The sequence below is a fragment of the Drosophila serrata genome, unplaced genomic scaffold (assembly GCF_035046125.1).
Source record: "Drosophila serrata isolate PLE 108 unplaced genomic scaffold, ASM3504612v1 contig_364, whole genome shotgun sequence".
In the NCBI taxonomy this organism is placed as follows: Eukaryota; Metazoa; Arthropoda; class Insecta; order Diptera; family Drosophilidae; genus Drosophila; species Drosophila serrata.
Genome location: NW_028257262.1, coordinates 439,116 through 457,575, shown reverse-complemented (window position 1 = coordinate 457,575; position 18,460 = coordinate 439,116). Strand labels below are relative to the sequence as shown.

Sequence of the window (18,460 nt, the reverse complement as noted above, 5' to 3'; positions counted from 1 at the left end):
CAAAATCGATTTATTCTAAATTGCCGAAGAGTCTATCGAATCTGTACGAAAGGCGACATTCTCTTTAGGTTTTTATACAAAAACCGATTACAAAGATTGTATGGAATATAATTTTTTAATTTACCCAAATAATATCGATAACAAACTTGGGTCTGCTCTATCAATAGTTACCACCACCAACCGAAAAACCAAAACAAACAGGAGAAGACCGCTGTGTGAGCAGCTCATAAAAAAAAGAAGGTAAGAAAAGCCGGCGTTTATATACCCTTGCAATATATGTCTTCATATAGAATCATATCCTTAACATAATAGAATGATAAACATAATAAATCCACGGCACAAATATAAAATCGAGGATTTAAAAAAAAATTAAGTTTATTGGTATGTTCTGTGGTGGCGGAATAAAATCTCATTTTATTTGTAACGTACATAGTTATAAAAAATAGTTTATATTTCAAGAAAAAACACTTTTAGTTTAATTCACAGAGTGGTTTCGACTGTTAACCGGATCTGTAGACATTAGTAGCAGTCCGAAATCATGTTTTCATCGTCGCGCTTAATCGCGGTCAGAATATCATCCAACAGGGACGTGAAGTTCTCCTTGCATTCGAACCACTCCTGATGCTGCTTTACTAACTGATCTAGGTCGATATGCTTCAGTTCGGCGTAAAATTGCCGCAGCGGCACAGCAAACTGCTTGTAGTAGAACTCATCTATATGGCGCTTTTCAGCAGCTTTCTCCTCCTCATCGTTGATTTGCATCTGCGTCTCGAACGCCTTCTCCAACAGCTGTGCATCCTGCGAGTTCAGTATGGCCTCAATGACGTCGTCCGACTGGGTTGAGTTCATTTGTGATCCCTGTCCAGATTCCTGGGGAGCAGTCGCTGCCTGATTTTGTGATGGGAAACCAAACTTTGACTGTTCGTTATCCAGGAGCGGAGATCTCAGTTCGATCTCCTCCATTATGCCTTTGTAGCGATCGAACTTTTCAGTCATAATTTTTACGCCTTTTATGATAAACTCAAGGACTTCCATTGAGGCTTCTTCGCGCAGGCATTTCAGCATGATGCCGAAGTATCCGTACTGTTGCATCTCGCCAAAGACTTTGGCAATGCTCGTTTGAATCTCCTTCTCCGTCAGCGTGACGATTTTCTTTTGCTCCTTGGAAAAGGTAACCGTTGGAAAAACACCATCAATCATGCCCTGATTCGTAAACTGACGGTAGAACTCCCGACGCCAAAACTCCAGCGCTCTCAACTTCACTTCCGCGTGGTGATCCCCGGCCACACAGTAGTTGAGGGTTGAGAACAGCGTGTTCTTGTACTTGTTGTGTATCTTGCGGTGCTCATAGATCTTCATTAGGGTGACGACGGCCTCTGAGCGCACAATATCATCGTTCTCACGATACATCACAAACAGCAGGTGATCCTGTGTAGAATTAAAAGGTTGTAATTTAAAATTGAAAAAGCGATGGGCTACAAACCACAAGATCGAGTTGACTAAGTCCATTCTCCCACAGCAAATTAATGGATACCATTTGCGAAAGGCACTTGAACGCTGATGCGCGGACATAGTTCTCCGAATCGTTCTTTGCCATTTCGTATACTATCGGAGGTATCTTCGAGTCAATTAGAAAGCGTTGAAAGGCGGGAAATTCTGTGGAATAATATTAATAACAGGTAATTGACACAATAATAAAATAATAAGGTAGCTTACTGATGCGGGAGATACTAGCAATGGAGGTGGTTAACTCTAGCGTTGTGTCACGAACCTCCCACATTGTGTCGTGCATCCGCTTGACGATGATGGGACCCAGGCAAACCAGTGCCGAGCCCTGCAAGTTATCCACCAACAGAGCCATGTTAGGTGATAGAAAGTGTTCCACGGCAAGCTGAACGAGTTTCAATGCTTGGACAGTGCACTGCAGAAAATAATGAATTAATTAATAATTTACATATATTTAATATATTCTAGAAATTTCGTAGTTTGATAAAGGAAGTTCACGAATCGATAACTTCATCAAATAATTTTAATTAACTAAAATACAAAAGTTAGATAAATGAATACTCACTCTGGCATCCATATTGTTGTTCTCCAGAACAAATGCCAAACAGTTTACCAGGCCAATGGTCTCAACAGACTCCTTCCACGTGATCTTAAAACGTTCGATTAGAGTGCGCAGACCCACCATGACAGAATGAAGAACCTTCGGATCGTTGACGACCAACTCAGTTCCACGAGGGTACATCTCCAGGTAGGAACTGCCCGCACTGCTAACGCTATGGCAGTCATCCTGCATATTATTAGTTATCACGCTTAGGGCGACTACTTCGCGGAGGACATAGAGCAGTGCTTGGCAGACAGTGACCGCCTGCTCTCGATCAAGGACCTTCTCCAAGGCCAACAGACTGTGGATGCACTTGTTGGCCAGCCCAGGTGTCACCAGACCCACTGATCCATCCGCCGTGAAGAAAGCGTCCCGCATTGTGTAGCAGAGTCGCAGAGTTTGCTCGCAGGAAATCTCCAACAGCTTGACGACATAGGCGTCGAAGAGTTCGACCTTGTTCTCCTCGTCGCTGATTTTTTGGGCGTACTTCATGGAGAAGAGCAGAGGTAGCATGTGAAAGCAGATAAGTTGGTTCTCGAAAGTGACACGCTCCTGCTGTATAACTATCTCCTTGGGAGCACGCGCTCCGAGCTTTTTCCACAGCACGTGATTCAGTTCCGCCAGCTTGACAAAGCTTACACCGTCCTTGCGGGTGATGAAGAATTTCATGAGATTGAAGAACGATAGTCCGAACTCCGTGAACTCTTCAGGGGGCTCGACAGAGTCCGGATTCAGTAACTTTTCGTGCATCAGCAGGGCAAAGTTATAGCTGCTGAGCGTTGTAAAGATCTTTTCGATGAAGTACAGATTGTGCGTCATGTCAATCAACTTCCATATGGTGATCTCAAAGTCGTGGTACTCCTTTAGCAGCGCTATCAGACTGGTCCGCTCCTCGAGCACCAGCGTCTGTTGCAAGATGTAGGAGAGCAGGTCCAACGTCGCAGAGATTTTGTGCAGCAGCTCGTTGTCGTCCACCTTAATGTGGATACGCTCCTCGCTGTCGGTGGTATTCTTGTACAGATTGTCGTGGATTGGCTGCATGATCTCGGAAAGGATCTCCAGTGTCACGGCCTTGTCGTGCAGCTTGTCGCATGACTTGTACAGCATCTCGTAGAGGACCGCCCTGGCCTCCCGCACCACATAAAGGGTGTGATCGTTATTGGAGTACTGGATGAGCAGGGGCCAGGCACGGTGAACGCGCAGAAAGGCAAGACCCATGCTGTACACTGTAATGGCCTTCATCAGACGAATGCCGCCCAGCTTTATCGAAGGGTTGAAGTTGCGATCCCCCGACTGCAGCAGTTTTATGATTCTGATAGCCGAAGATCGAAGACACGGATTAGCCAGCAGTAGCGACATGTTGTTATCTCTGCGCCACTCACACTCACCTGTTCACAATATCCAGCTCCCGCAGCCGCACAATCATCCACTCGTTGCGCGCCAGATAACTGCTCAGATTCAGCATGAACGAGACGACCTTTGGGTGGATTTTGTTGAAATCCTCCACCACCATGGTGAGGCACTTGTCTACCCAGTCGACCACAAACGGAGCCTGCAGCACATACTCGTTCTCTGCGAAGGCACAAAACACGTCGGTGGATTAGTTGATAGCACACCAGACCAGACATCAGACTAGACACTCACCCTTGGCCTGCAAGTGGGTGAGGAGTTTCTCAAAGTAAACATTGTTGGTCGTGGAAAAGTTATCGCGCAAAAATATGTCAAATATCTGGCGCAGGCGCGACAGCACCTCCTCTTGCTTCTGCATCTTCTTGCCGGTGTTCCACAGTGACTACCTTTTTGCCTGCCAATTCCTCTTAGGGCATACTTTTAGCGCTTGCAATTGTTCTACAAAATAATGAAATCGGTTGATTGCGGGCGGCTTATCAAGCCGAAGACGACACTTGTTTTGCATTCAGAGGGACCGTTCGTCAGTTGTTTGGAAATGCCACACAGGTGTTGGGCAGTCGACGGAGGCACTTTCGGGAACTAGTCACTGATTACTGTTGTTATTGTCCGTTGCATTTTAAAAAACAAACCTACGAATCATACGAAGAATACTTTTCTAAATTAAATTTTTAACGCAAATAACATTAATATTTTAATTAAACTAGAGTTGACTTAGATTTTTGGCAATGAACATCCAAAACATAGAAATATTGACAAAAATTAAAGTTGCATTTAACTTTAATTTAGGATAATTCTCGCCCAATACCAATTTAAAAGTAAATGTAGCTTGCATTTATTATTGTTCTTTAATTATCTATGATAATTTATGTCGAACGTGATCACACATTCCTGAACTCACGTCGTGTTGGCATCACTGTTGGGAAAGTCGTGCAGCGGCCGCAACAGCTCAGGCATGGGAGGGTCACACTGTTCGTAGATGCAAAATAATGACGCTGACATCGAATCGAACCTTAGGATGGATAATAATGTAGAGCGAGCAGTAAAAAGCCAAACAGCAGATTCCACAGCAACAACAACCACACCAGCAGCTGTAGTTCCAGCCGGAGCACTGAGCCCAGCAAGTGGAAGCGTTGTGGCCAACGCGAACTCGACCTTTTGGAAAAACAGCGGACGACGGGTGCCCGGACGACCCAGTCCCAAGCGGGAGCTCGATAAGTCGGTCGGGGCCGGAGTTGTGGGTGTTGGTGGAAGAGGCGCTGGCCCCAACACCGGCATGGTGTCCACTTTTCGGGACTACCAGCAGTCGGTGAGCGATGCCTGGGACACGGGCGACGATGAGTTCTGCATCATTAGCTCGGAGGCGGCAGCAGCGGCGGCTGTAGGAGCAGGCGGCGGTAAAAGCTTTCTGGCCAATCAACTTCTTGCTCATCTGTTTCAATATTTTTGGATCGGAATGGTCCGTTACCCCCACAGATGCCGCTCGCATTTCGCGCCAGGTGTCCCAGACTGTCGCCCTCAATGTGATCGAGACGCACTCACGGAGTAACCAGAACCACAACGCATCCAAGCCGGCTAATAGTTATGGCGCAGACCTAAACTCAGGAAGCAGAAACTCCTCGGACGAAACTAAGGAAGACCGGCGATCGCTGCCGGACAGCAATGAGAACAGGTAAGGGGCGAGCGCGCTTAGGGAAGGTGAAAAGAAAGTTGAACTCAGCGCCACAGTTGTGCAAACAAGTCAGGGGTGGAGTTAGAGTTCGAGGAGGTGCACACCCGGATTTCGCACTGGTAATTAGGTGACGTAAGGCGCATAAGGAAGCCCTTAGGGCCTTGTTGAAAGAATGTAAAGAATTTATGAGGCTGCCTTTTTGGACTGATAACTGCTTTCATCAATAGTCGTTCCCTTATTGATTACCACTCCCTATCCCACCCTTTCCTCAGAGCCATGTCAGCAGACCGTGCTGCAGCAAAGTCAAGAGTGCAAGCAAGCAAGAACCCTGTGGATAATAATCAAGGTTGCATTTACAGATCGCGCTTAAGGAACTACCCGGGAAGGCCCCAGTTGCAAAAGATCAGCTCAAACTGCCAAGACAGCGAATACGAGACGAAGATTGAGAAGTTCCAGGTGCTGTTAGACTCGCCGCAATTAGATTTGGTGGCCCTTAAGAAGATTAGTTGGTCCGGAGTGCCGCGGAAGGTGAGAATTCAACGCAGCCAAAGAAATAAATTATTAAAATTAAGCTCCACTTTAGATGCGCGCTGTCAGCTGGCGATTACTCTCGAAATATCTGCCGCCGTCGAGTGAGCGACGGATGGCGGTGCTGGAGAGCAAGCGGCAGGGCTACCAGGACCTTAGACACAACTACTTCCGTGTGGATAGCCAAGACGAGACGCAACAGGACACGTACCGCCAGATCCATATCGATGTGCCACGCATGAATCCGCAGATACCGCTGTTCCAGCAGCAGCTCGTCCAGGAGATGTTCGAGCGCGTTCTCTTCATCTGGGCCATCCGACATCCGGCATCGGGCTATGTTCAAGGCATCAACGACCTGGTCACGCCCTTCTTCATTGTCTTTCTCCAGGAGGCCCTATCACCGGACACGGATCTCGAAAAGTACGATATGTCGACGTTGCCCGAGGAGACGCGCAACATCATCGAGGCGGACTCGTTCTGGTGCCTCTCCAAGTTTCTCGACTGCATCCAGGACAACTACATCTTTGCCCAGCTGGGCATACAAGAGAAGGTTAATCAACTCAAGGATCTGATACAACGCATTGACGGTAAGACGACTGCTTGTCTAGATTATCTTCAATCAGAGCTGATTCAATATAGATATAGGTATTATGTTGGCTGTCTGATAAGATAAATGGCAACGTCTTGCCAGAATGTGAGCAACTGAAGGCGATATTAAAGCTACAGATTATTGTTGTCAGAATTGTCTCTGATGAGCTTTTGTCAAACGTGAGGTTACAGATACGATCAAGATAATAGCGCATTATTTAAGGGATTTTAAATTCAACCACCATCATTCTACCATCTCAAGCAGAACATTTTCTTTATATCGTGTTTTGTTAACGATAAATTTCAATACTACAACTTTCGAAGTATGTATACCATTTTACGAAATTTTGAATACGATATTCAGCGTAACATTTCCTTGCTATATATGTTCATTCTTAATTAAGTCAATTATAATATTGAGAATTTATTATTTAAGAGCCTTTACTAAGTCTTTCATTTTTTGCTCCTCTGCTGACTTTCAATTTGTGACCGCTCAACCGAATCGCTCTAAGTGGTTTTTAAAGAGCGTAATAAGAGAAGTTAAGCTGAGAACATTTACATTATTAACATCTGGCTTTTTTCATTATATTTCGACTTGAGTATTTATTGTTAATACCCTCAAGTTTTGGTCCCAGATGGGGGAGAGGTAATTACCGACACATCATTAATTGCCCTTCCAACTTATAATTGCCAAATATATGTATATACAAGCAAATAACATTTAATTCTCATTCAATTTCAGTTAATTTACACCGTCATCTACAGACGCATGGCGTCGACTATTTGCAATTCTCATTTCGCTGGATGAACAACCTGCTGACACGCGAACTGCCGCTGCACTGCACCATCCGGCTGTGGGACACATATCTGGCCGAGTCCGACGGCTTCGCGTTGTTCCATTTATACGTGTGCGCGGCATTCCTGCTACACTGGAAGGAACAGCTGATGCAACAGAACGATTTCCAGGTGCGCTAGCATTAGTTCCTCCAATCACAAACACTAATCAATTATAATTCTCACTGCCAACAGGGTCTGATGCTGCTGCTACAAAATCTGCCGACACACAACTGGTCCGATCGCCAAATCAACGTTCTGCTCGCCGAGGCATTCCGCTTGAAGTTCACCTATGCGGACGCGCCCAAGCACTTAGAGACGAAGAGTTGACAAAAGCAACACAAACAATGCATATTATACGTAACATAGAGGTTTACATAGTTTACTACGATCTGCGGAATATACCTATATACATACAACGTACGCTACATACATCTAATAATTATATACAATTTGTTATTTAGCCGTTCATCTGTTTGTTTTTCTCTTTTTGTCGTTTCGTTTGAATTTAAACAGAAATCAAACCATATTCTAATTAAACACTCCGCTTTTTGTACATACGAATCAAACGAATTCAAAATACAATTTAACACGTTCAACGGCAGCAGTTTCAATTGAAATATTTGTCTTTTATAAAAACAAATCGAATCAAAAGTCAAGGAGAACAGCTCCATACTTTTTCCATAAGAAAACTCAAATTAGCTTAAAAATAATAAAGATGTATAGCTAAAAGGTTGAGTTAATTTTAAAATTACAATTGTGGGGAATCTGAGCGATCGATCGATTATTTTGTATCCTAATTTTGCCTTTCGGCAATATGCTTTAGCTGCTTAAGAACTGTCTCCAGCAGCTTCTTCTTATCATTCTTACGCACCAACGAGAAAATGGGCTTCTTGTCCGCCTCGCGGATCTTTTCAAGTATCACAATAATGGACTGCGGCTGCACGAGATGATACCGGTTCTCCTGCTTGCCATAATCGTGGAAGTACGTGCTCCACTCCTCCAGGATGAGCAGATCCAGTAGCTGTCGGTTGCGCAGGAAGTACTTACTGAGCTCGCCCTCCTTCAATCCAGGCACTGGTTCGGAAGCCGCAAAGAATTCGCACTGCATTAGATCAAGGTTTATCTGTGTCAAAGCCCCCGTCGAAATCTGCTTAACATCCTCGTCGTACATGATCGAGTAGATTTTTTCCGCAATGTGTTCGCAGGTGCGTCGACAGGCTGCCTGGGCGATATGGGGCAGCTTAAAGGCGAAGTTATCGAAGGTGCTCTTCAGATAGGAGATCATGTCCGTAATGTAGGCGGAAGCTATGCCTGGCGGCTCAACCAGCAGCCAATCGTAGGCGCTTAGCTCAAAGAACTCGTCGATTTTGGAGCAGATCCGCAGACCAACCTGCTTCTCGGCATCCTGCCTCGCCACATGGAACATGGCCGATGGAGTCTGTGATACACTCCGCTCCGTGTTGGTCATATGACAGACAAACTCGTCTAGAAAGGGTCCGGCCTTTTCCAAATACTGCGTGTCAATAATGATCTGGATAAGCTGCGTTAAAGTGATGCTCGGCTGGCGAAAAACCACCGAAAGGCAGCCGCTGAAGCTGCGAGTGAGGAGCAGATTGGCCGCTTTGCGTACCATGGCGGCCACCTCGTTAGGCGACAATGTAAGCTCCTCAGCAAACTTCATGCAGGCGTACATGAACTCTTTGGCTTGGTGATATACCTCGGGAACCATGCGCGAAAAGGGGAACTTCTTGGGAAACGGTGCATTTTCCAGCTGCTCCGAGTGAAAGGGAAACCGCTCAATGATACCCTCATACTCCTCTACATTCTGCACAACCATGGGCAGGAACTGCTCCTTGTCGAGGATATCGCGAAAGACATGCACCCATCGTTGTAGCAATACCTGTACAAAGAAAATGTAATCTACATATATTAGGGACTCGCCCTTACCTTCAAAAGGAAAGAACTTACCTCATTGTAGTGATCCCTCATGTTGTGTAGGAGCTCCCAGAGGATATTCACTGTGTAACCATAACACTTAAATGTGTTTATGGACAGCATGATTAGATTCTTGATGCGCAGCAAAATATTGGGATCGGTACAGGACGACGAGCTCATGCTGATCTCGTTGACGAACTTGGTCAATGAGTTGGACCAGAGATCCTCCAGATAACTGCTGGTGACGACATCGCCGGCAGTGTTCTTAACGTGATCTTCAACCACGAAGAACCCAACGATGGCGCAGATATAGGTCTTGTAGGCCTCTAGGTTGTCGTGCATGTTCGGCGGTGGCTGTAGCACCAACTTGGCCTGGTCTCGACGCTGCTGCCGGTAGTCCTTCTCGAAATATTCCCGCTGTCCCAGCACCATGTAGATGTGCAGACAGCGGTAGATGGGCGAGAAGTCGATTAGGTCCTGGGCACTTACATTTGCGCCGTCATCGTCACCCCCATCGCCAGCACCAGTCCCACCTCCGCCCGTTCCTCCATTTGCGTGTGTTTTCATATGCTCCGCAATTATAGCGTTGATGTCGCGCTTCTGCAGCTCCTTGGTGTGCGTGATGGCCAGCTCACCGATCCTTGGCGAGAACTTGCGGATGTTCTCGAGAAACTCGCGAAAGTCAGATGCGGACGACCGCCGTATGTTCTCCTTGATAATAGGTATCTGGATCTGCATCTGGGTGGCGAAGCGATAGTTGTGGGTCTTCAGACTGGCAAGGTGCTCCGTCTCAAGCGTTTCGAGGGTTCGCAACGCCTGGTAGTACTGCTTATTCTTGGCCTGCTGCGTGAACTTCATGTAGCACTCGAGAGCCGGCAGGCAGGACTTTAGTGCCTCAATGGCACTGGCCAGATTGGACTCAATCTGGCGTGCTCGCACCAGATCGTTGCCCTGCTGGATTAGCGACGCACTGATTTGGCGCAGCGAAGTGTCTAGTGAGTGCACCTCGTCATGCAGCTGCTTTGCCTGGGTGCGCACCTGCAGCAGCTCCTGGATGGAATCAATGAAGCCTTGATAGTACAGGTTGCAGATACGCTCGATCTCCTTGTCATGACTGCGAATCCGCTGGTCCAACTGCTCGCCAATCTGCTTGGTGTTGTTTCCTGCCAATAAATACAAACATATATTGAAAATTCATGGGGCGTAAACAAATGGCGAGACGGGGTCTGAAAACGATGGTTACCTTCTAATATTGATCGAAATGTGGGGCCCCAGTAGTCATCCACCGCCTCTATGTCTTGCACGGTCACCTTGGACATGTTAAGTCGCTCTTTTACTAATTCTTAGTGCAATTCTCAAAGAAGTAATCAAAAAGTTATTAATCAGCCGACTGTACAGTGTTGGTTAACAGATCAGTTCGCCCAGTGTTAAATAACCCCTAAAGCCCTTTTAAGCAACAAGTTTGACCGTATCAAAACATCTGTTTTAAATTAAAACTGTAACTGCAACATAAGCTATTTTAAAAATCGTGAACTTAAAATACGTATAGGGAACAAAAGGCTGTTGCCTTTTAAATAATTTATAACCTATCAGAAGTTATGTGCTGTTGAAAACGAGGCTTTAAAATTTACACCACGTCTGATCGTCTTGAACCGCCTCCAATCAGCTGTTGCATCTTATTATACTCTTTTAGACAGTACTATAAAGTTCCCATAAGCTTCTAACACATTTTCAACTGTGGAAAATATATTTAATAAGAAATATATTCCTATTGCTGCTCTTAAAGCTAATAGGTTTAATATCTATTAGAAAATATCGTTCTTGTTTATTGTGGTGACTAATTTCTCTAGCTTCGCGCAACTCAATGTAAATAAAACTGCCAGCAAGGGTATACAACTTTCGACTTGACAAGGCTATATATCTACCATTCTCGTTCAAACTTTCACTTCGGGTGGCGGTTTTTGAGCATTCCGCTTCTGGTTGGGACCAAATACTTGTCGGGGGAGTTACGGGTCCGCAGAAACAGTTATGTTGCAGTAATACTAGTACACGCACGCAATTACGGCCGGAAGAAAATCGACATATAACTATGGCTACCATACGGAGTCGCCATAATGGAATTACAACAACCACGGCAGCGGAGGAAGTGAAGTCCAGCAGCAACAACAACAACAGCAAGCTGGAAAAGGGAAAGGGAAACCCGGAGAAGAGCGATCCCATGATATACATCATCTTTGTATCTTTGCTTTTTGATCTGTTGGCATTCACCATCATTCTGCCACTGCTGCCGTCTCTTTTGGAGTACTATCGTCAGAATGATACATCCGGGTTGTACGCTGTGCTCACGGAGCGTGTTCGCTGGTTTCAGCAGCTCCTCGGAGCCCCTGAGCGGTATATATCGGTGCTATTTGGTGGCTTCCTCGGTTCCATGTTCAGTTTTCTACAATTTGTTGCGAGCCCGATAGTGGGAGGGCTCTCAGATTACTACGGCAGGAAGCCGGTGCTGTTGGTTTGTGCGGTGGGTAATCTAAACAACATAGTCCAAACTTGTTAATCTTATTGTACTTCCGTCTCCACAGTCTGGCATCGCCTTGTCCTATCTGATCTGGGCCTGCTCCAGTAACTTCGCCCTGTTCGTTCTGGCCCGCTTTGTGGGCGGCATCAGCAAGGGTAATATCTCTCTTTGCATGTCCGTCATCACGGATGTGTCCAGCGTAAAAACCCGTGGTCGGGGCATGGCCCTAGTAGGCGTGGCCTTCTCGCTTGGATTCATTGTGGGACCTATGATTGGAGCCCTGTTCGCCATATTTTCGGATAAGAGTGGAGGAGCTTGGTTTGTGCTGCCCTCGCTCCTGGCCTTTGGTTTGGCTGCAGGCGATCTCCTAGTTCTGGCTTGTTGTCTCCGCGAGACTTTGCCAAAGGTATGAATTGGCTGAATGTAAATATAGAAATTTAAGCTAATCGTAGGGTTTATATCCCAGGAGAAACGAGTTAAGGAGATCTCATCTGCCTTGTCATACGGCCTGCAATTGCTCAACTTCTCGGCCATATTTAGGTAAGTCATGGAATTAATTAGCAAGTGGTGGGTACGTAAACCTGTCGTGTGATCAAGTCGACTTGCCTGACTGGTTTGAGGAACATTATCATTACTGTGCCAGGTGCCGGGTACGCCGGCACGTTTATATGATTGTCTTATCAGTGGGAAAGTGTAGCTAACACATCTGATTAAAGTCGGTTAGAAGGGAGGGAATGTGTCCCCTTCCCTTGAATACAATGTAGTGGTTAGTGCTTGGATTTGGGTTGACCAATCGTATTTCATGGTACTTATTATATTGACAGATTTGCTGCTATCAAAAATGTTCCCAAAAAAGACATTGAGGCCTTACGATCAATAGGACTGATATACTTCCTATATCTGTTTCTGTACTCTGGATTGGAGTTTACCGTCACCTTCCTGATGTACCACAAATTTGGCTACACCTCCATGGACCAGGCCAAGATGTTTTTGACTACAGGTATGAGAGGGTGTAACTCATTCTCCTTTAATAATGTTTTAATTGATCCTGTTTTACTTATTGCAGGTGTTATTATGACATTACTACAGGGATCGGTGGTTCGTCGCCTGCCCGAGGCAAAGATTAAGGGCTACGCCATTTTCAGTCTGTACCTGATTGTCCCCGCCTTCGTATTAGTTGGCCTGGCCGAAAGCAGTCGAGTGCTCTACGCCGGCATGATCCTCTTCGCCATCTCAACGGCCTTTGCTGTCACCTGCCTCACCACTCTGGTGTCCAAGTACGGCAACGATGACCAGAAGGGTTCAGTTTTAGGAATTTTTCGCTCCTTGGGAGCTCTGGCTCGGGCATTGGGTCCCGTGGTGGGCAGTATTGGTGAGTTGGATTTAATACGCCGAAGTACTCCTTCTAACAACCAGACTCTCTACAGCTTTCTGGTGCGTAGGCTCAAAGATCACCTACATAGCCGGTGGACTCCTGCTCATATATCCAGCCTTGGCCTTGCAGCGTGCTCGCATTTAAATGCAATAAGAACAAAGTGAATTATATTAGAGATCAACGCAAGTATTAACTGCACATTATACTTAATTTATTGCTTTTATATACAAGTATTTTATATTAAAATGATCACATTTTTATACTCAGTTTTATACAAAACGAGAGGTTTTCTTGGGCGAATAATTAATTAGCAATTGGAAGAACTTAAAAATTAACTTCCAAAGGTTTTTTGTTGGTGATATTTTAATTTTGAATTTTCCCGCCAGCTTTGCCGCCCAAGTGATGTACATGTACATAGGTCGTACTTTTAGTATTCTTTAATTATTTAGTTCATTGCAAATAGAATAGCAAGAAAGACTATTTTGATAAAAGTAATAAACTATTTAAAAAATGAAACTATAAAAAAACGTTACGACACTTTCATATACAAATCACAATTCTTAATACTAAAATGGTATTTTATGGTATTTATTGCTGGAATAAGTGGTATTTTCTATCGTTATCGGCGCCATACTGCTGCCAACTTCACGCCGTATATTTGGGGAGTGACTAAGTTTCGTGTAAGAGAAAATTATAAATAAATGCGTTAAAAACAGCTGCATTTATCAAGTTGCTGCTGCACTAGTTGTCAGCGACATTCTACCAGACGGCGCGACCGCTTTGGAGCTGGAAACACACCGACTTTCCACCGTATACTGATATACATTTTTCTCTTTCTTTACAACACAACTACAACTGCAAAAAAAAAGTGTAAAAAGTGTGTGAGCTACGACAAACGCATAAAGAAATCGGCGGCGCGCAGGTTATTGGATTTCGTTCATAAATCGGACGGAGTAAGGATACAGATCGAATTGAATTGAGCCAGCAAATACAGCAAAACAAATCCGAAGAAAATGGGAGCAAGAGAAGACGAGTACGATTATCTGTTCAAAGGTAATTATAAACATGACACTGCCGGTGGCCGAAGATCTAAGGAAGTAGAGGGGAAGGTGGAGTAGCGGCGGCCCTCTCCACCTCTACGTTGCCTGGACACAATGACGCAGTGGTTCAATGGCACTAATTGAAACTAATTGGAGAATAACAGAAAGTGCAGTCGAAAGCCCAGAGTTCATGTGCTGGTATGTGTGTGAGTGCTAGTGTGTGATTAATTCCCAAAATAAGTCCAAGAAGTACGCCCCCTGAGTTTGTTGGTGTTGCTGTTTCCCGTGCAGTTGGATGCCCTTTGACGGCTCTCTCACGCTCCCGCTCTCTCTTTGGGGCCTCTTCCGGAATCAAGTACATTGCCGTTAACTGTCTGTTTTGTCATTACGTTCCCGTTGCTCTCGCCACGTTGCATGCAAAAGCCAACGCAAATCGTATTTATAATCGCGATAAAAGTTCCCTCCTTCAGCGGGGAGTAGTTTTGAACTTAGCCTCCCACTCACATTCTTGAATTGATTAGATTTCGAATTAGTACCACGAGTGAGTGTGTAGTAAAATTATTACTTCTGTACAGCTGGCTCTTGCATTGGCTTTTTTGTAATTTCTTTTGCATCTGTTTACGGCTCTCTCGCTCTCCAACACTCCCTCTATCGTGGTATTGAAACCTCAGTTTGAAGTTTGCACAGTGGGCCACATCCGATCCATTTGCCCCAAAGCTTCAGCTCCCTTCCCACATCTTTTGCGTTCTTTGTATCATTTCTGTTTATGTTCGGGGTCGTCAATTCTCAGTTCTTCTTTGTTCTCTTCGTTTGCTACTACGCCGCAAATTCCAATTACGCTTAAAAAAAGACTATCACAGCTGAGCTTTAGTCTGAGCAACTGTTGAATGTCATTAACGGGTTATCTCAATTATTCATTTGAAAGAAATAAAATGTTCGTTAATTTTACAAACAATTCATTACTTTCACAATAATTTTATAAATCCATCCAATGGAGGTAATATCTTTTCCAAATTCTTAAGCCCTTATCTTGCCAAGAGCTTCTTTTTGGGTCAAGTATTCAAAATGTAAGAAACAGAAGCACACCATGTGAATATGTCAAAAGTGTGAGTGAGTATGACATGCATGATGAGGCCTCGAATTTCACACAACGATATTATTGGCCTGGCAATGACTCATGCACGGAAACCAACAGTCGAAGAATTCCGCTCGCGGCGATAAGCCCATAATCACATCATAACCAATGTGAGGCTCTATTCGACCGATTCGATCCATCGAAACTAGCAAGTAATGAAGACGGCCTTCCCATTGACTACTCCCCTTTAGTTAGCCGGCACATCCGTTTAACTCTCTTTGAGGATCAGGTCAGAAACGGAGTTAAAGAGAGTAGTGACTCATGGCCAGTTCCCCTCTCTCGCCGATAACTGTAACCAGGTCGCTCTCAGCTGCCCAGTAATTGCAAAGAGCGAAAGTGTTTGAAGCCTTTTTGTTATTGTTTTCTCTGACTGGCAAACAGGATGATATTAAAGCTAACAGACAAGTGCATTAACGATTTAAACTAAGCAAATACAATTTTCTTTTGTTTTGTCTTAATCAAATGACAGCTGATTTTAAAAGCCTATTAAAGAAAATGAAAATGCACATCTGTTTTGAGCGGTCTCCGGCTTTATTTGATTCCTAAAAGCATAAATATAGACGAGAAAATTAATTTGCTTTAACAAGTGTATCTGGGTTTTACCTTATACCTTTATAAAAATATATACATTTTTATCAAAAAAAAAATCAACAGAATATGTCAATTTTGACCTTATAAACATTTATTCTATATATTCTTAAACAGTAATAACAGCCGCTATTTTATTAAAATTGCAATAGCTTATAGAGTGTATTTGCCTTGGCCAAGTACTGTCACTCAGATAAACTATAAATATTTGCTCTATCGACATAGAGCACAATAAACATTCCTCCAAGCACAAAGCTCCCGAACGTCCACTCCTTCCACAAACTTAAGATATTTGTTTCCATGGCCTAAAGTCTCCAGAGTATAGCAGCTTTATGTACAAGCTGACCTTGGGGCGCCACTCCAGCAGCGAAGCCAACGAAGGAGGACATGACCTATTCGAGCCACCAGCTAACAGCCTGTCCGGCCGTAAAAACACAGGACACGGGGTGGAGTTGCCCCTAAACCATGCCAAACCAAACACACCGCGCCCACCCACATATTATGCAACTGGGGCACTTAGATTGTCCAATGCCAATGCCAATGCTTCGAATACCACTAATGCTTTGTATTCCTTTGCAGTTGTCCTTATCGGTGACTCTGGCGTTGGCAAAAGTAATTTGCTGTCCCGTTTCACGCGCAATGAATTCAATTTGGAGTCCAAGTCAACGATTGGCGTGGAGTTTGCAACGCGCAGCATAGAGGTGAGTACAGCAGGGGATTGGGGTCAGGAAGAACGCATGCCTGTGTGCTTCACGGGTGAGCTTGCGTGTGCGTTTTGCCGGGTGGTAGTAAACATAGTGATGGCAAAATCGAGGAACGACCTAGGGGGTTAGCAGTCAATTTCAGTAAGTGTCTGGGAATTTTACTAAATAAAGGATTGCCAATTGGTTTTCTTTCATAATTTATGAAGCCATCGAGTTAGGGGGGGGGGGGGCAACCTAAATGTTGACATCATCGTCACCATTTGGCTGTTGTAGAAAGAAAACTGTAAAATTGGATTTAAGGGCTTACCTTTAATTTAAATTTTAAATGCTTTCATTTTTTATATCTAATATACATAGTTATAGGGGTATGTTTCTATTGAAGTCCACACATAATTCAGAACGAACTGAGGCTTATTTGTTCCTATGGGTTGACAACTCTGTGTGGGTCGAATTTGTTTATTGATTTTCAAAGCGAAACTGCCGCAAGGAGACAAGGATAACTTGGCGGGATTGCCAATTACTGTCGCCAAACAACTAATGCTTCTTCTGTGTCTTCTTCTAACCCCACCCTCTCCACTCTATGCAGGTCGATGGAAAAACAATTAAAGCGCAAATATGGGATACGGCCGGCCAAGAGCGTTATCGCGCCATCACCTCTGCCTACTACCGCGGTGCTGTGGGAGCTCTGCTCGTCTACGACATCGCCAAGCATCTGACGTACGAGAATGTGGAGCGGTGGCTGCGGGAGTTGCGCGACCATGCCGACCAGAACATCGTCATCATGCTGGTGGGCAACAAGTCCGACTTGCGCCATTTGCGCTCCGTTCCCACAGACGAGGCGAAACTGTTTGCCGAGCGCAACGGCTTGAGTTTCATAGAAACCTCGGCCCTCGACTCGACGAACGTAGAAACGGCATTCCAGAACATACTCACAGGTGAGTTGTCCTTAACTTTGTATATTATCCATTTCTTCTATATATACACACTAACTGCAAATGTTTATGCCTAAGTTTATCAAGACCATCTTATTAATGGATTTCCTTCTGTATCTTTCAGAAATCTATCGCATTGTGTCGCAGAAACAGATCAGGGATCCGCCGGAAGGCGATGTTATTCGTCCGTCGAACGTGGAACCCATCGACGTCAAGCCGACTGTCACCGCCGATGTGCGCAAGCAGTGCTGTCAGTGACCGCCCCAAGCAACATTAGCTATTCCCCGCAACCGCCAGAACAGCAACATAAACAAAAGCAACAACAATTACAACTACAACAACAACATCAGCAGCAATAAAAACCAGAACAATAGCAAGATCAGCAGCAGCAGCAGCAGCAGCAGCGAAGATCTGGTGAAGAAAGGCATTGGGAGGAGTTTTTTTGTTTTTCAATTACAACAACAGCAACTTGCAGTTTGTCATAATATTTGCATATAAATTGATAAATCAAATCAACAAAAACACCACCATCACCAAAACAACACCAACAGCAGCAACAGAATCGAAAACAACATCCGGCTGTAGTTAACTGCGGTTTAAACTGAAGTTTTATATATATATAAAGATTTAAAGAAATATCGCATAAATCGATCGCCGCGATCGTCGATGCCTGCAAAAATAAGAAAAAAAAACAAAAACTGGAAAGAATATAAGCAAAAAACTAAACACTCCAAATTCAGTTTAAGCTGTAGAACTATAATTTATATAAATATAAATATATGCTAATATTAAAAATATTAATATTATTAATTTTTCGCAACATAAATATATAGTTGTAAACAACCGGAAGGAAATCTTCGATAATGATGCAAACATACTTTCAAACAAAAACAACACTGCGCAGCTCGCGGCAAGCAATTTTTGCGAACTTTTTTTAGTTTTCACTTTTTCATTTTCAAGAATTGGTCAACAAATCAAACAAACAGCAACAGTTGTAAAACTTTAAATGCATACATGAAACGAAAATCACATCATTTGTGTTTGCTATGTTAAGTGTGATTAAATAAATATAATTTAAATAAAAGGAATAAACTTGG

At 44.3% G+C, this 18,460-nt stretch overlaps 5 protein-coding genes across 7 annotated transcripts; 3 read left to right on the top strand and 2 right to left on the bottom strand.

Moving 5' to 3' along the window:
* Positions 1 to 172: 172 nt before the first annotated feature.
* Tbc1d22 (TBC1 domain family member 22) lies at positions 173 to 7,868 on the top strand. 3 transcript variants are annotated; one of them, XM_086839297.1, is made up of 7 exons: positions 173 to 240; positions 4,443 to 4,911; positions 4,991 to 5,186; positions 5,546 to 5,714; positions 5,770 to 6,301; positions 7,045 to 7,268; positions 7,332 to 7,868. In XM_086839297.1, exons 2-7 carry the CDS (start codon positions 4,494 to 4,496, stop codon positions 7,464 to 7,466), a joined length of 1,674 nt encoding a protein of 557 aa, XP_086695423.1. In that variant the 5' UTR covers positions 173 to 240; positions 4,443 to 4,493; the 3' UTR covers positions 7,467 to 7,868. The 3 variants fall into 3 exon arrangements, with proteins under 3 accessions (XP_086695423.1, XP_086695422.1, XP_020817410.1); XM_086839296.1 differs by lacking the exon at positions 173 to 240 and having other exon boundaries at positions 4,377 to 4,911; positions 5,459 to 5,714; XM_020961751.2 differs by lacking the exon at positions 173 to 240 and having other exon boundaries at positions 4,380 to 4,911.
* Positions 387 to 4,146, bottom strand: LOC110189552 (integrator complex assembly factor Brat1). Its single transcript, XM_020959685.2, has 6 exons — positions 3,752 to 4,146; positions 3,496 to 3,679; positions 2,072 to 3,419; positions 1,717 to 1,921; positions 1,484 to 1,656; positions 387 to 1,428 (listed from the first exon to the last, which is right to left on the bottom strand). The coding sequence occupies exons 1-6, from the start codon at positions 3,873 to 3,875 to the stop codon at positions 520 to 522; spliced, it is 2,943 nt and encodes a 980-aa protein (XP_020815344.1). The 5' UTR covers positions 3,876 to 4,146; the 3' UTR covers positions 387 to 519.
* Sec15 (exocyst complex component Sec15) lies at positions 7,004 to 11,086 on the bottom strand. The gene is made up of 3 exons (XM_020961749.2): positions 10,318 to 11,086; positions 9,108 to 10,237; positions 7,004 to 9,039 (listed from the first exon to the last, which is right to left on the bottom strand). Exons 1-3 carry the CDS (start codon positions 10,391 to 10,393, stop codon positions 7,933 to 7,935), a joined length of 2,313 nt encoding a protein of 770 aa, XP_020817408.2. The 5' UTR covers positions 10,394 to 11,086; the 3' UTR covers positions 7,004 to 7,932.
* On the top strand, positions 11,007 to 13,243 carry rtet (major facilitator superfamily domain-containing protein rtet). The gene is made up of 6 exons (XM_020961633.2): positions 11,007 to 11,592; positions 11,654 to 11,995; positions 12,056 to 12,129; positions 12,414 to 12,589; positions 12,656 to 12,961; positions 13,017 to 13,243. The coding sequence occupies exons 1-6, from the start codon at positions 11,164 to 11,166 to the stop codon at positions 13,106 to 13,108; spliced, it is 1,419 nt and encodes a 472-aa protein (XP_020817292.2). The 5' UTR covers positions 11,007 to 11,163; the 3' UTR covers positions 13,109 to 13,243.
* Positions 13,244 to 13,519: 276 nt separating this feature from the next.
* On the top strand, positions 13,520 to 18,455 carry Rab11 (RAS oncogene family member Rab11). Its single transcript, XM_020961766.2, has 5 exons — positions 13,520 to 13,644; positions 13,834 to 14,017; positions 16,307 to 16,428; positions 17,018 to 17,366; positions 17,488 to 18,455. The coding sequence occupies exons 2-5, from the start codon at positions 13,978 to 13,980 to the stop codon at positions 17,619 to 17,621; spliced, it is 645 nt and encodes a 214-aa protein (XP_020817425.1). The 5' UTR covers positions 13,520 to 13,644; positions 13,834 to 13,977; the 3' UTR covers positions 17,622 to 18,455.
* Positions 18,456 to 18,460: the final 5 nt, after the last annotated feature.